Here is an 11,063-nt window from a genome sequence, read left to right as displayed (position 1 = left end):
GTGATTCACAGGCCTCCACTTGTCCCTCATTAACCTTCATTAAAATTTCTGATGGTAATCACACAATACTTTACAGCACAAAGTCTATTCCAGTAAACAACAGTTGTTTTAGAGTCAATTGCTTGCCACCGTCCTCTTGGATTTGGACATAAAATAAACATAACTTCAATACATATTTTTCAACTAGTCGGCCTTAATCCGTTTGTGATGGTATACATACATATAGCTGAGTAAGAAAATTAAAAATGTGTGATTACAAATGTTTGCTGGATCTATAAGTAGTAGTGTTTATTGACAATTTAGCAGTTCTAGAATTCATCCTTACCAGCATATTTTACAGCAATCTAGAATGGATATTATTATTAATATTATCATCATTATCATCATCACACATACGCGTGCGCGCGCATGCACACACACACACACACACACACACACACACACACACACACACACACACACACACACACACACACACACACACACACACACACACACACACACACACACACACACACACACACACACACACACACACAGGTTTCACATTCAGGTTTTGTCAGTTGGGCAACCTAGTCATCTGGTTGATCTAGTTACAGCAAGTTCGGTTAGTTAACTCATGAATATTGAAAAGACGTTACTTATAAAATGTAAATACAAATGTGATGTGAATATTATATTTGATCTTGGCGTCCAGGCTCTGTTATATATCGCTCCCTGCTCAGCACATTAGAACAGTGGTTCTCATGTGGGGACCACCCTGGGGGGTCTTCACTGTTTGATTTGGGGGGGGGGGGGGTCCTCAAACTATACTATAAAAGCTGGTCAAACCAAATTGTCAAACATTATAAGAAAGAGGCAAGAATTGTGAAAATAGCTGATCTATAATAGATCTGTTATTTTCACAATATTTAAACAAAATGTAATGCCTCAACTCCTACATTCCAAGTGCTAATCAGGGTCGGGGGTTCCCAAATATGATTATTTTGGGGGGTCGCGGCCTGAAAAGGTTGAGAACCACTGAATTTTATAGGACAATCATTTAAGAGCTGGGAGATTTACTCTGCACACACAGAGTTATATACATACTGTATACTAGACCATACCCGGTCTACATTTTCCACTAATGTAAAATGTTTAGATTGATAGAATTTGTATTGGTTGCAGTGCAATGCAATGTGTTGACAACATTTGCCAGTCAGCAGAAATAAAATGCACACAAAGGGAGAGAATGAAAAAGAAAGATGCAGACACACCGAGGAATGGCTCCTCTTTAGGAGCTCATACAGTGTTAAGAGCTGAACTTTAGTCTGGGTCATTTTGTGGGGGATGCTGCATTGAGTTTGGTTGTCATGACACACAGAGGCATTTGAGTTACAACTGCATAGGAAAGGTGGAAATTAAGAGAAGTGAGAGTATAAGAGGTCTTGTTTTTGGTTGGTTTCCTTGTTTTTAAAGTTCTGAGCTGAGACTGAGCTTATGGCCATTTCTGTTGCAATAGATATCTTCTGTCCAGTGGTGTGAAGTAACTAAGTACATTTACTCAAGTACTGTACTGTACTGTACTTTTAGGTATTTTTACTTTACTGGAGTATTTCCAATTTTCAGTACTTTTACTTCTACTTCACATATCAGAGGCAAATATTGTACTTTCACTCCACTACAATTATTTGAAAACTTTAGTTACTAGTTACTTTGTAGATTTTGATTATTATTACAAAACATACATTAACCACTTTAGCCCTATACATTTCGGCCATTTGAAAATAGCCGATCTCACAATGCATGTTATACATTTGAAAACTTGTGAAATGGGAACTCTTCTGCATAAAGAGTACGTTCTACTTTTGGTACTATAAGTACATTTTGATACTAATACTTTTGTACTTTTACTCAAGTACACTTTGAATACTGGAGTCTGGACTTTTACTTGTAACAGATTATTTATTTCTACATTGCAGTATATATTTTTACTTTTTGTACTTTTTCCACCACTGGCAACAGATATCTTGTGTCGTCTCGAAAACAATGAAAACACACGTTTTAGATTTAGTCTGAACATACAGTACTGAACAACAAAGATAGCAGAGAAACTGAACACAGAACAGAAGGATGAGAAGAACATTTTGAAGTATATTGTGTCACTTCCCCTATCCGGTGGAAAAAGAACAGCCGCGGGCTCTGATTGGTCCGCGGGCGGCGGGGTCCTCCCCTACGGATTGGACAACGAGCGCGCCAATTGGACGAGGCCTTGCCGCGTCTCCGCTGCATATTTTGAACATAAATACTAGACGCTGCCTTCAGTCTCTTTTCACTAAACACCAGCAACTGAACTGAAGCCAGGACTGACAGAGAGAGTGTGTGTGTTGTGCTGCATACTCGCTGGCTTATTAGAAAACGATGATGTGGCTGTTATAAGGACGAGTTAACAAGACCGATCGCACTTTTGAACGTAAACAACAGTCATCCGACGATGTTTGGGATTTTATTTATTTTTGAAACGTATTTCTAGTGTGTGGCTCGTCGTTAGCTCCCCGGCTAATAACCACCCCGGGTCGTGTTGCGAGGACGAGATACACTTTAGCACCTTTCACGCTACAACTCTACACGAAAGTATACATCTACGCGAAGGATTTATTCGAATATGGAAGGAAAAATGGAATCCGAGCGACGTTTTTTTGTGGACCCGCCGTCGCTGAGCCGCAGCAGCAGGCCCGATGGAATCCCTGGGTTTTCCTCGTCGTCGCTGCCTGAGTTCAGCAGCACAAAGAACAGCCATTGCACGAAGAACCTGTTCTCGCCTGGACCCGCCACTGTGCTGTCTCCTGTCACCAACCTGGCCAACAACATGAACAATATAGGACTAGGGTAATGATAATAACTTTTCTCTTTAACTTACTGCCAGCGTTGCCATGTCCGCTTATTATACGCGACTTTGGGCTTATTTGTCCGCGTAGTTGCTTGAAAACATTGGTAGTTGCGAGTTGCATGATCGGCTATTTTCAATGTTTACAGTATAGGTTTAAAGTGCTCATGGCCCAGTGCCCTAGTTTCTTCTTTTGGGCTTGTTTTCCTAGACATAGCTGCTTATTTCTCAAACACAATCTGGCAACACTGCCTGCTAACGTAGCATTAGTGTGGGCCATCGCCCACGTTTACTAAGCAATTTGTCCAAGTCAGTTTTTATTAAGCTGCGATGCAGTGACGTGAGTATTTATTAGAACGTGTTTTCTTCTTTTTTTGTTACAGCCAATGTGATACACCTAAACGGAGGAGGCATGGTCCCCCTGTGAAGATCCCATCATTTGCTTCAGATGCCTCATCAGATGCTGGTGAGCAACTTCTTCACGAATGTACTCAGTGGTGTAACCAGTAACAAAGTACATTTACTCAAGTGATGTACTTAAGTACAATTTTGAGGTACTTTTACTTCACTGGAGTTAGAAGTAAAATATCTGAGTACTAATTCCACCACTGTTGTCTTTAAAAATGATGAGTGTCATATTATGCTGTATCTCCTTCTAGCAGCCAATCATGACAACATATGCCCCTGGCATGCATACATATTATTATACACCCATTGTTTGGTGTATCTTTGGTTTGTGATGCAGTACCATCAGCTGGAAATATTGATCTGTCATTAAAAAAATAAAATCTCCTTCATTTAGGCCTGGGCATGGATTGTCCACCAAGTCCAATGGATGAGCTGGACATGGATGAGAGGTAAGTTGCACTGTCCTGTTGTCTGTTCCAATCAATCACCCTGTGGGCTATGTATGTACCCCTCCTTCTCGCCTACCCTCACCCTAGGCTTGGGTCCAAGCTTAGGGAGCCAGTTCACCATTCTCAGCTGTTAGGATTATGGGGGATGTGGTTCTGCCGTTGGTCTTGAGCTGATGCGTTTTTTAAGTTTCATTAAGCAGATTAGTTGTTGAGATGCATGTAAGCTTGACTTTCTTTGTGTCGGTGTGTGACAAGTCAGTGTCATATTGTGTTTTTTGTTTTCTTTAATATATTGCCTGTGGTTCATTTTAACCAACAGAGTGTGTACAGTACTATTTTATTTCTCAAAGGAAATTCGGTACCAGGGCAGCAAGAAGCACAAGGGAAGACACACTTTTTTATTGTGCTGGTGAAATTGACACTTGGCTGTAGTAGTTGTGTCAACATTGTTATCTTAGACTGGGGCCATTGTTAGTGCATCCCTGTTGTGATGATTTGAACACTAGTGCTGTAATAGTAAAACATTTTAAATCAAATTAATTGGTCAGGACAGAAAACGATGCAATCACAGTACACACTAACTTAACTAAAATTAGTTGTCCTTAAGTAGTTGTCATCATCATTGTTATCTTAAATTTAGGCCGGGCCCAGTTTGGCTGCATATCTATGCTTGCCTCTAATCTTTGGGTGGCATCTCTCCCAAAGACATCTGCCAACATCTGATGGCCTGAGTTTCTTCACAGCCTTTGCTCCACAAGACCCCTCTCACCTTTCTAACAGCTGTTTTGGTTACAGCTGTTGTGTTGCTATAGAATTTTGAAGTTAGAGGGAGGAGGGGCCTACGACTAGTGTTTAATGATAGCCCACCCCCTCTAGTTCTTGGCACACTCTTCCTTTGCCCTGCTTTTTCATTGGGCAAGGGGGTCCTTTCTATTGAAATGGGGGCTCCCCCTTTACCAGAGGACCCCCCCCCTCTCGGCTGCATTGAATAAGACACACTCCCTCTTGGCAAACAAAGGGCCCTTGCAGAAAAGGAGGTTGGCGGCATTTGTTGCAGCAGGCATATGGTAGATTAGCTGATCTCTGCATCCACTCAGCACTGCAGATGCCCTCCTTGACCCCTCCCCACACTACAAACCTGGCTCTCGTCTTTAGCATACAGGTGGGCATTGCTGCGGCGCAAAGACCACCTCAAAGCAAAGACATTTATGCATTCACTCACTTCCTCTTTCCCAACCGTTTCCCCCCAGCTCTCAATAGATCTTCAGGTTCTTTGTGTTGATAGTTTATGGGTGTTCAGCATGTACGGAGGATGCCTTCCACCCCATTTTCCCAATGGGATTTTCTTTTGGAAAATGCAGTACTTGTTTGGATACATTTACCAATCTCTCCATTTGATAATTTTCTAATGAACTCTCTTTCTCTCTTTTAGTTTTGAAAAGGCCATGGAACAGTCTAGAGTTGTCGCACAGTAAGTTACTCCAATCCAATCTTTTTTTCTCAATGACCTAATAATCATTAACTGATGCTTGGATACTGTTCTGTTGGTACCACTATTAAATTGAACAACAGCTCTCTTGGGAGTGCTTTACTCCTAAATCAAGCATGCCTGTCTACTTATTGCTCATGGTTTTCTGACCAGAATCTTTCCCCCTCTTATAGGAAGATGCCCATTCGAAGAATCCACTCACTGCCTGTAAGTAAAGTGAGATGTGTTGATGTTCAGGATTGTTTATCAATGTAAAGACGTGGCCACATTTAGCATAAATTGCGCTGAATCAAAAAAGCCCATTATAATCTCAGCTCCACTGAAAGTCACATAATTGAAAGGATGAACAACAATTCAGTAGACACTGGTAATTTCTCAAATCAGGCCTTATTTTTATACAGATTTGTTTTAAACCAGCCTCTAGTAGAATGCCACCACAGTTTTAGTTTCTAAAAACTGGTAGTACCATTGCTCATGACTTAATTTCCATTTCAGCCAAATCTTCTAGGCTTCAGTCCAACCCTGAAGGGCCAAGAAACAGATTCCGAGCGTTACGGAATTTTTGGGCGCCCACCATCCCTGGGCCCTGCCTCCATCTCTGAACATGTGAACAAAGAGAACATCTCAGAGGTCAGTGTTACACCTTGCAATACAATGGCTTGTTCTGCCTCAGATCTTGTGGGGGGAAAGGTTGTATGTTCAATGAAGAGAGACTGACAGAGGGCTAAGCAGGAAAATGTTTTCATCTAAACCAGATGGTTGTCTAGAGTAGACCAGTGGTTCTCAAACCTTTTAATTTCAACCATAACTCTGAGAGTGTACAAAGGGTACCCAAGGGTCCATTTGGTTCCATTTGTACACTCTCAGAGTTACAGATCTGTAAGGGTCCATTTACTCCATTTGGACCCGGAGGGTCCCTGGACACCACTTTGATAACCACTGGTCTAGACCAAATTTTAAATGCTAATAAGCCTAAGTAAAGATTTACTAATGGCACAGTAATACAGTTTCTACATGTAGTTCCCTCACGCACTGGGTGAGCTTTAAATTATCATGCAGGATCATTAACATGATAGTTTTAGTTTTTCTGAAACATTTTTGTTTTTTTTAACACAATTTTAGCTCTATCCACCCAGCTGAGGTAACTGGTGCTCAGGATTTTGAAAGATTTAAATGCACTGTCCATATTTATTTAGTGAATGCTCTTTTTGCCTACAGGAGGGTTTTGAATTCAAGAAGCCCACTAGGCCAGTGTCGCGGTGCCGCATGCGCTCTTTGAACAGCGGAGAGACTAAGGACTTTGCTCGCCGGCCCAACTCTGCTCCAGCCCTCATGGTACACCCACACCTCCCTTTTCCTACAACAAATGGGTCCTATCACCCACAGTTTGTGTATGCATGCGTGTCATTGTACATTCTTGGCACCGTTCCACCTCTGTAGGGATTCAGAATCACAAAACTACTGGAAAACGTGTGTGTCTATATATATCTCTATCTCTCTGGGATTACCATTTGAAAAATACATGTAGATGTTAGAATTTATTCTATAATGTAAACAGCCAATGTATTTTTCCCCCCTTTAAAATTCTAAATCTGTTCCCTCCCATGGTCTAGTTTTCCCCACCCGCCACCAAACGCTTGGATTATGCGGATGACACCAGCCCTGTGTTCTTCAGGCGTACCTCCTTCACCAATTCTCTGAACGACGATGAGGATTACGGCTTCATGGATGTGCTGGAGGATGATGTTGAGGTGAGTTCTCACATAGTATTTCTTAAGGAGAGTGGCCAGGTCATTCCCATCATATTTTTCTTGATTATTGTTGTGTAGTAAGAAATCTGAGTGGGACATACTGAAAGGCATTATAACCAAAAACTATCTTTCCTCCTACAGAACGACTATAGCATGCCCATGGGAATGTCCAACCTGATCAACGCCCCATTAGTGTCTGACACTAGTCCAGGAGAAGACTCGGTAAGTTGCCTCACTTGCCTGTCAATTATCTTTACTGTAGTAAAACAAGTTGACTACATGACTGTACAGCTCTTTAGTGTTAGGCAGCAAGACTGCTAGGTATTGACTGCTAGTTGTGTTTTATCTGAGCGTTAAAGACCTGGTTGGATATGTAAACGTGGATACCTGATTGAGTTTTTGTCTTCTTCCTCAGCCTGTGAGTCGCTGTCGGCCGCGAGGTCTGTTTCGCTCCCCCTCCATGCCCAGCCCGGTGGCCCGTCACCCGGCCAAACGGCCCGACTGTCCCAGAGATGAGAACACGCCTGTCAGGGTGAAGAGGCGGCGGAGCCTGGCAGGAACTCAAGTTATCAGCCCGGAGGATGTTGAATCTCCACGCACGGTTAGTAGCAGCCCATTGACCTATTACTGATGGAACACCTTTGACATTGGTTACTTAAAACTGACTCAACATGGATTTGAAAATGACGTAAACATAGTTAGGTCAATTCTAGTTCTTAACTGCCATCAGTAGAATCCTAGTTTTCTGTTTGTATATTGGCTTCCAATTTAGTAAGTGACACTGACATTTGACCCTGGTTGCTGCCACGGTACCTGTTATTGGTATCAACTGGTAGTCAACGGCTGCTTCCGAGTGTGTGCAGTGCAAGCATTTTATTTGTTTTGGATTTATAACTCCTTACCTAAAGTAAGTGAAGAGACACACAACCAGAGTATTGAGGTACTCGTTTATTTTTTTCAGTTAATATTCTTGAATTGGTTTATCTACTTCCAATTATCACACGCCCTTGCAAAAAAAAAAGAAGTAGAGCCATGTAATTCTATTAGATGCTCAATTTTAATATCTTATTTTGCTTTTCCCCTGTGTCTGTCTAGGCTCTGCTCCAGAGGTCCAAGTCTTTCTGTGTAGCAGAGATTGATAGGCTGCTGGGTGAAGAGAACGGAGATAAGGAGCTCATAGGAGATTTCACCAAGGTAAGAAATTGAGAAAGAATTCTCTGGTTTAGTTGAGCATAGTTTATTGCATATATAATTAAATCTGTTTGCAATCAGTTAACTTCCTTAATTTCCTAATGACTTTAATTGGGTTAAATATTTTGGATCCCAAATCTAATCGTCTTTTTGTTGCTTTTTTATTCTTTAGCCGTACATGCTGGACACTGTACAGGGCAAACATCAAGACCTAAAGTACATCACCTCAGAAATGGTGAGCGGATACTCTGATGTGAAATGCCTTTTCCTGTCATCTTCTCTGGCTTTCATTTGTTTGTTATGCTAAAAATGTAACAATGCAAAAGTTGACTGGCCCTAAGGTGTTTTCCCTCTGGTCCTCAGATGGTGGCAGCTCTCAATGGCCAGTTCAGTCGCCTCATAGACAATATCGTGATCATTGATTGTCGTTACCCCTATGAGTTTGAGGGAGGACACATCAAGGTAAGCACTCTTCTGTCAAAAATTGGTTTATTTTGTTGTTATATGTTGAACTAGCCATGGCTCTCCGGACAGATTTGCACAGCTGCCAACCAGAGCCACGGACCAGTTATTCAGTGCATGCCAAACTGCTAAATCGTGCATTAATGTTTGTTTCTCTATGTAACTACACCCATGCAGAGCAGGGGAGGGGGGGGGGGTTGTAATCAGCTGCATTTGTTTGTCTGTCACAGCGATAACTGACAGTTTTAATCTTGCTCAAACTGGCAGATGAGTTCAGGAGTGGGGTCAGCACCTGTGCAATTGATTTACTTCAAATTAATCAAATCTCATTGTACACGGTCAAAGTTTTGCCTGGTGTAGCTTGTATAATGTCTGAGTGCACGTCTCTAAGATTGCCTGTGTCACTGTCTGCACCAGTGTCACCAAGACAAATTCAGCATTCATTATTTATTGTATTTAGCAGCACCCTGACAAAACAAGTCTTAAATTTGTATTGGCTTTGTTTCTCCCCCAGGGAGCATTGAATCTGCACCAGGAGGATCAGGTGGAGGAGTACCTCCTCAAGACTCCCATTGTCCCCTCTTGCCCGGACAAACGCAGCCTCATAGTCTTCCACTGTGAATTCTCGTCTGAGCGAGGCCCCCGCATGTGTCGCTTTGTCAGGGCGCGCGACCGCGCTACAAACGACTACCCCGCACTCCACTACCCTGAACTATACGTACTGAAGGGGGGCTACAAGGAGTTCTTCCCTCACTTCCAGGTTAGCACCTCTTCACTTTGTGTGAATTTGATAAGATTCCCCACTAGCTGCTTACATTAGTGACCGCTCACCTTTTTACTATTATTTTCAATATAATCTAAAGATTTGCTGTGCTGCTGTTAACATAAGTTGTACACATGTGTAAAATTAAGCACAATTATTTTGCGTATGGGGAAAGTTTCAATGCTTGTTGTAACTCAAGCTTATCAATATGACTTCAGCAGTCTGTTTTCATTTCCTGTCAGACAACTGTTTCTTTCGTGGTCTGACCCGTGCCCCTTTTTCTGCCCCTATTCTCCTACCTGCGCAGTCACAGTGCGAGCCTCAGTCCTACCGGCCAATGGACCACGAGGACTTCAGAGATGACCTGAGGAAGTTCCGTCTTAAGAGCCGCACCTGGGCAGGAGAACGAAGCAAGAGAGAGACCTACAGCCGACTCAAGAAACTATGAGTGCACATCCAGCACCCCTCCCCATTTTTTTTTTTTACTGCCGCTTGACCACACTGCCCCACCAAATAACCCTGAGAGACTTTGTAACACTTAACCCGGGGTGTAGGACACATTTCCCCCCCATGCCACCACCATGTCACCCTGCTTCCATTCTTCAGAGGTCTTTTGCATACCCCCGACCCCTGCCTGTTATTTTTTTTTCTCAAAGTGTCAGCCAAGTACACATTTGCTCCTACTGCCAAGCCACAATCCCAGTGCTGAATTTTAGCAAAGTGTAAGGTATTTATGCAAATTTCAAGGGGAAACCTCATGAACTGGTGACTCATCTTAAAGGTCATGGTGCAACCAGTGAAGTGATCCCTGTTATTTTAGAGCGGTGGTCTAACATAATGTGACTGTTCTTCGTTTTAAAAACCACTTAAGAGCCACTGGCTGTGTTTTACCTCATCTTGTTTTTAATTTAATTTTATTGGAATATGCAACTTAAAACACTGCCAGTTTGCAATAGTTAACACCTCATTTTAGAAAGCAACACGGCCAAGGCTCAAGTTTTCTATTTCAATCAGGAAATGTTTGTTCAATATTTTTCTTTTTTGTGTTTTCCACCTTACTGAAGCCCATTAGGTTCTGTTGAGGTTCTGTGTTTGTCTATTTTTCTATTGGGTTCCTCCACCACATGTGAATGAAAATTTGATAATTTTAAGACTTTTAAATGTCTTGGGCAAACGTTTTTAATGCCTGTTGAATTTAGATGACTTTGTAATTTGTGACAACAGAGATGCTAAAGTGAACTTCCCGTTAACATTGCAGTGAGAATTTGTTTTCCTATGCTGCAGGTCAGCACGTGTGAGGATTTAGCTTTTAAAACCCTGGTTTTGATTTACAATCCCTTTCTATTTTTAACGCCACAAAGTCTAATGACGTCTTGTCAATTTGTAGGCATTGTGGCCGTTAACATTTGGTACTGACTCCTGGGGGGCTGCAGAAACGTATTTTATTTTTTTGTTATCTTTTAAACTAATTTGATTTATCTCATTTCTGTGTTCCCTCATGTTTCTGATGTGGAGGATGGTTCAATGGCATGGCTGGAGTGTCGAGTGTTCGATTTAATTATGTTCGATTTTATAGTCAGACAATGTGTTTCAACATAAAGCTTTCATCATCTACACTGATGAAGGCTTTAGGTTGAATTAGGTTGACTACTGCTGTGCACTATAATAAATCACTGAAAGTCAA

The 11,063-nt window shown here is 41.9% G+C and overlaps 1 protein-coding gene across 1 annotated transcript; it reads left to right on the top strand.

Moving 5' to 3' along the window:
* The first annotated feature begins 2,333 nt into the window (after positions 1-2,333).
* On the top strand, positions 2,334-11,063 carry cdc25b (cell division cycle 25B). The gene is made up of 15 exons (XM_084045151.1): positions 2,334-2,868; positions 3,250-3,332; positions 3,669-3,723; positions 5,156-5,194; positions 5,386-5,419; positions 5,708-5,842; positions 6,431-6,547; positions 6,826-6,963; positions 7,105-7,185; positions 7,379-7,564; positions 8,059-8,157; positions 8,327-8,389; positions 8,518-8,616; positions 9,131-9,376; positions 9,687-11,063. Exons 1-15 carry the CDS (start codon positions 2,645-2,647, stop codon positions 9,825-9,827), a joined length of 1,740 nt encoding a protein of 579 aa, XP_083901277.1. The 5' UTR covers positions 2,334-2,644; the 3' UTR covers positions 9,828-11,063.

Source organism: Gymnoscopelus microlampas (assembly GCF_963454915.1).
Source record: "Gymnoscopelus microlampas genome assembly, chromosome: 20".
In the NCBI taxonomy this organism is placed as follows: Eukaryota; Metazoa; Chordata; class Actinopteri; order Myctophiformes; family Myctophidae; genus Gymnoscopelus; species Gymnoscopelus microlampas.
The sequence above is the reverse complement of the archived record's forward strand: the minus strand, read 5'-3'. Positions and strand labels throughout refer to the sequence as shown.

Bases quoted from the DNA above. Each gene is read 5' to 3' on its own strand.
- cdc25b (XM_084045151.1), top strand. From the start codon at position 2,645: ATGGAAGGAAAAATGGAATCCGAGCGACGTTTTTTTGTGGACCCGCCG. The intron at 6,548-6,825 runs GTACACCCACAC...CCCATGGTCTAG, and splicing joins ACTCTGCTCCAGCCCTCATG to TTTTCCCCACCCGCCACCAA. The intron at 9,377-9,686 runs GTTAGCACCTCT...CTACCTGCGCAG, and splicing joins AGTTCTTCCCTCACTTCCAG to TCACAGTGCGAGCCTCAGTC.